Source organism: Chenopodium album, chromosome 7, assembly GCF_948465745.1.
Source record: "Chenopodium album chromosome 7, dcCheAlbu1.1, whole genome shotgun sequence".
Taxonomy (NCBI): domain Eukaryota; kingdom Viridiplantae; phylum Streptophyta; class Magnoliopsida; order Caryophyllales; family Amaranthaceae; genus Chenopodium; species Chenopodium album.
In genome coordinates, this window is record NC_137840.1 from 64,890,780 (window position 1) to 64,894,526 (window position 3,747).

Sequence of the window (3,747 nt, forward strand, 5' to 3'; positions counted from 1 at the left end):
TAATCATCAAAATACAATTTGATATTAATTAAATTAATTTCAAACAATAAAATCAAAACTCATAATCAATAATTATAATTACACAAATTAATAAAACAAAGGAGAAAGAAAATAAGACTAACCTTTTGTGTGGGGAAATTTTTGGGGATGTATGGGGTATTTATAGGAGAGAGGGTAGTAGGGTAAGTAGGGATATTGGGCCTCATTAAATTAATGGGTCAATTAAGAAAGTAAACTGGGTTTGGTTTGTTTGTTGGACATAAATTATAGAAGGAAGGTTCATAAAAAGTTCTTTGTAATAAAATCGTTTATCAACCCCAAAAATAATTTGAAACTTTTGAAATTAAATTCCGGAAAAATACAAGTAAATATTATAAATAATATATAATTTCATTTATAATATATTTTAAAATATGGGGGATTACATCAGCCCTACCCTTGAAGAAGACAAGATAGCACAGGCAATAAGGTGCAATTTCAAGGCTACCAATAATGAAGCTGAATATGAAGCACTAATCACAGGATTAACCGTTGCAAAGGACATGAAGATACAACATCTAGAGGTAATTTCAGACTCCTTGCTCATGGTAAACCAAATCAACGGAGAATATGCAGCAAAGTACGCCAGAATGATAGCCTACGTGGAAGTCGCAAAGAAGCTCATTAAAGAGTTCAAGGAATTCAAAATAGAACAAGTACCCAGAAACTTGAACACTGAAGCAGACGCCCTAGCAAACTTGGGATCAAACATCAACCTAGAGGAATTTGAAACTATCCCTCTAGTGCACGTACTCTCTCCAGCCATAGAGAAAGAATCAACAATGAATGTCTACGAAGTTCAAACAGACCTTACAGAAGAGGAAGACAACAGCTGGACAATGCCACTGAAAGAATACCTCTTGGGCAAGACAAAACCAACAGGGAAGGTAGCGGCTCAAGCGTTTGCTCAGAAAGCCTCCAAGTACTGTCTGATCAGCAATGTACTCTTCAAGAAATCTGCAGCAGGACCTTTCTTACAATGCCTAGAAGAAAAAGAAGCTCAGCAGGTCTTACAATCCTTACACAGCGGAGAATGTGGAAATCATTCCGGAGGAAGGAACCTAGCCAACAGAGCACTCAGAATGGGATACTACTGGCCCAGCATGAGAAAGGATGCAACAAAGTTCGCCAAGAAATGCCTAGCATGCCAAAAGCACGCACCCTTAACACGCAAGCCATCAGAAGAGCTACATCCAACATTGACACCTTGGCCATTCATGAAGTAGAGAATGGATATAGTAAAGCTACCTCCATCATCAGGACAGAGAGTATACTTCTTAGCAATGACAGACTACTTTTCGAAATGGATCGAAGCAGAAGCATACAAGGAAATCAAGGATAAGCATGTAATCTCGTTTATAAAAAGAAACATTCTGAGTAGATTCGGGGTACCAGCAGAGATCATTACAGACAATGGATCCCAGTTCATCAGCAATAAGACCACCAAGTTCTGTAAGGAACGGAACATCTCCCTTATCACATCTACACCTAGGTACCCACAAGCAAATGGACAGGCAGAATCAAGCAACAAAGTCCTTATAGGCAACATGAAGAAAAGGCTAGAAGGAGCCTAAGGGAAATGGGCAGACGAACTACCCAACATACTGTGGGCAGATAGAACAACTCCAAAAGGCGCTACAGGCCACACTCTATTCTCGTTGGTATACGGATGTGAAGCAGTGATCCCAACAGAGGTAGAAGTCCCCACAGCAAGGTATGGGTTTATGACAGAAGAAAGGAACCAAGCAGAATTAATTTACAGCCTAGACACAGTGGAAGAACTTAGAGAAGATGCACAAATGAGGATGGCAGCATACCAGCAAGAAGTAGAAAGGTCTTTTAATAAGAATGTCAGAACAAAAGTCTTCAAACTAGGAGATTGGGTTCTCAGAAAGGTATACGAAAACACCAGGGACGTAAACGCAGGGAAGCTAGCACCCAACTGGGAAGGACCCTACGAGATCACTAAGGTAGTAGGTAATGGAGCTTACAGACTCAGAAATGTAGAAGGAAAAGAGGTACAACGAAGCTGGAACGCAACACACTTAAAGCTATATCATTTCTAAGGATCGAAGGTACATAATTATCATTTCAATTTTGTCTTTTTTTTTTTTACCAAAAAAAAAAAAAGAAGAAGAAAAACACAAAAATCTCCAACAGCCAAAATCAACACGGAAGGTACTCCTCTCTACTCACTCTTTGTCAATTTGATTTATGATCATTACGAGTACTGACTTTGGCATCGGAGGGCCGTTGGGGAAACCCACGGCCACCCCTCACCTTATTCTGTTTTGCAAGGAACATTACCTACACTGCTAGGCAAGAGCACAACAGACCATCACAGAGCAAAGGCTAATCATCCCTGCAAGGAACAAACCAACTATCCTCGCAGAGCAAGCAAACACATGTAATCAACACTACACTCATATTACAACTGTAATACAACTGCAATATGATTGCAATACGATCATAAGACAGCAATGATACAATAAGAAACATAAATACAAATCAACATAGCAAAAAAGGCAGAATTACTTAGTTGCAAAGCAGCAAAATAGACAAATTATCCAGCTACAAAAGTGTAGCACAAAGACAAGATAAAAATTATCGAACTGCACCAAGGCAGTAAAAACAAACATCCTCCAAAGTTAACAAATTTTTAAAAGGTGACACAACACCATTGAAGCTAATTCTCATCCATGTTGTTAGCAGGGATCACTTCCTCGGCAACAGGCTTCGTACTTTCTGGGACATCCCTGACCTCGGTGTTGTGAGGAGAATTCACTTCCTCATCAGCATAGCTCAACAGCAATGTGCCAGGAGCAGCAGTCCCTGTAGGAAATGCAACCTCAAAAGCAGCCTTGTCAGCATCATAATCCCAGGCCTCATGTTTTCCCTGCTGAAATTCCTCCATCATTTCAAGACGAGCTTTCCCAAAGTAATACGCTGCAGCATCAACAACCTCGTTCCCAGCCTCCTTCAAGGTCCTCTTCAGCCCATCACGTTCAACAATGCATTCCCTGTGCCTAGCTCGTTCAGCCTTCAGAGCCTCAGTAGCAGCCTTGTACTTATCAGAAAGAGAATCACGCTCCTTCTTCATAGCCTCATACACTCGAGTAAACTCAGACACTTTTCCCAGTACGCCCAAGCAAGACTGCAGGCTCTGCAGAACACGGAATCAAGTAAGGAATGCGCAATCCGGTTTTAACCATGTTTATTAATTTTTTTTTTCGGAGTATACCATACCTGGAAAGACTGCACAGCAGCCTCTTGAGAAAGGTCAATGAAAGTCTGCGAGGACTGGCGATCCTTGAAGGACGGAAACAGTAAGGTGTCCACATGTGGAGCCAAAGAATCAAAAGAGAAATCAGCAGCATCAACATCAATAGGTACCCCCAGCTTCCTCTTTAGGCCAGTACGAGGTGGAGGCGGAGGAGCACCACTCTTTGGAGCCACCGTGTTGAGAGGAACAACTTCAGTGGTTTGAGGAGAAGAGCGATGCTTAAGGCGTCCCAAAAGGGAAGATGAGCTAAGAAGGTCATGAGACCTTAGTGACCTCGAAGTATCTGCAAGGAACATGGCAGAATTCAAAAGGGAATACAGCAACGAGCATGACAAACGCATACAACAAGGAACACGACAAATATACTCAGCAAAACACATAACCGCCTCAGAAAGGATAAACAAATTAAGAGCTAAGTAAATCTT

General features: G+C 41.2%; 1 protein-coding gene across 1 annotated transcript; it reads left to right on the forward strand.

Moving 5' to 3' along the window:
• Window positions 1-413: 413 nt before the first annotated feature.
• Window positions 414-2,105, forward strand: LOC145640482 (uncharacterized). Its single transcript, XM_081691754.1, has 2 exons — window positions 414-966; window positions 1,654-2,105. The coding sequence occupies exons 1-2, from the start codon at window positions 414-416 to the stop codon at window positions 2,103-2,105; spliced, it is 1,005 nt and encodes a 334-aa protein (XP_081547880.1).
• The last annotated feature ends 1,642 nt before the right edge of the window (window positions 2,106-3,747 follow it).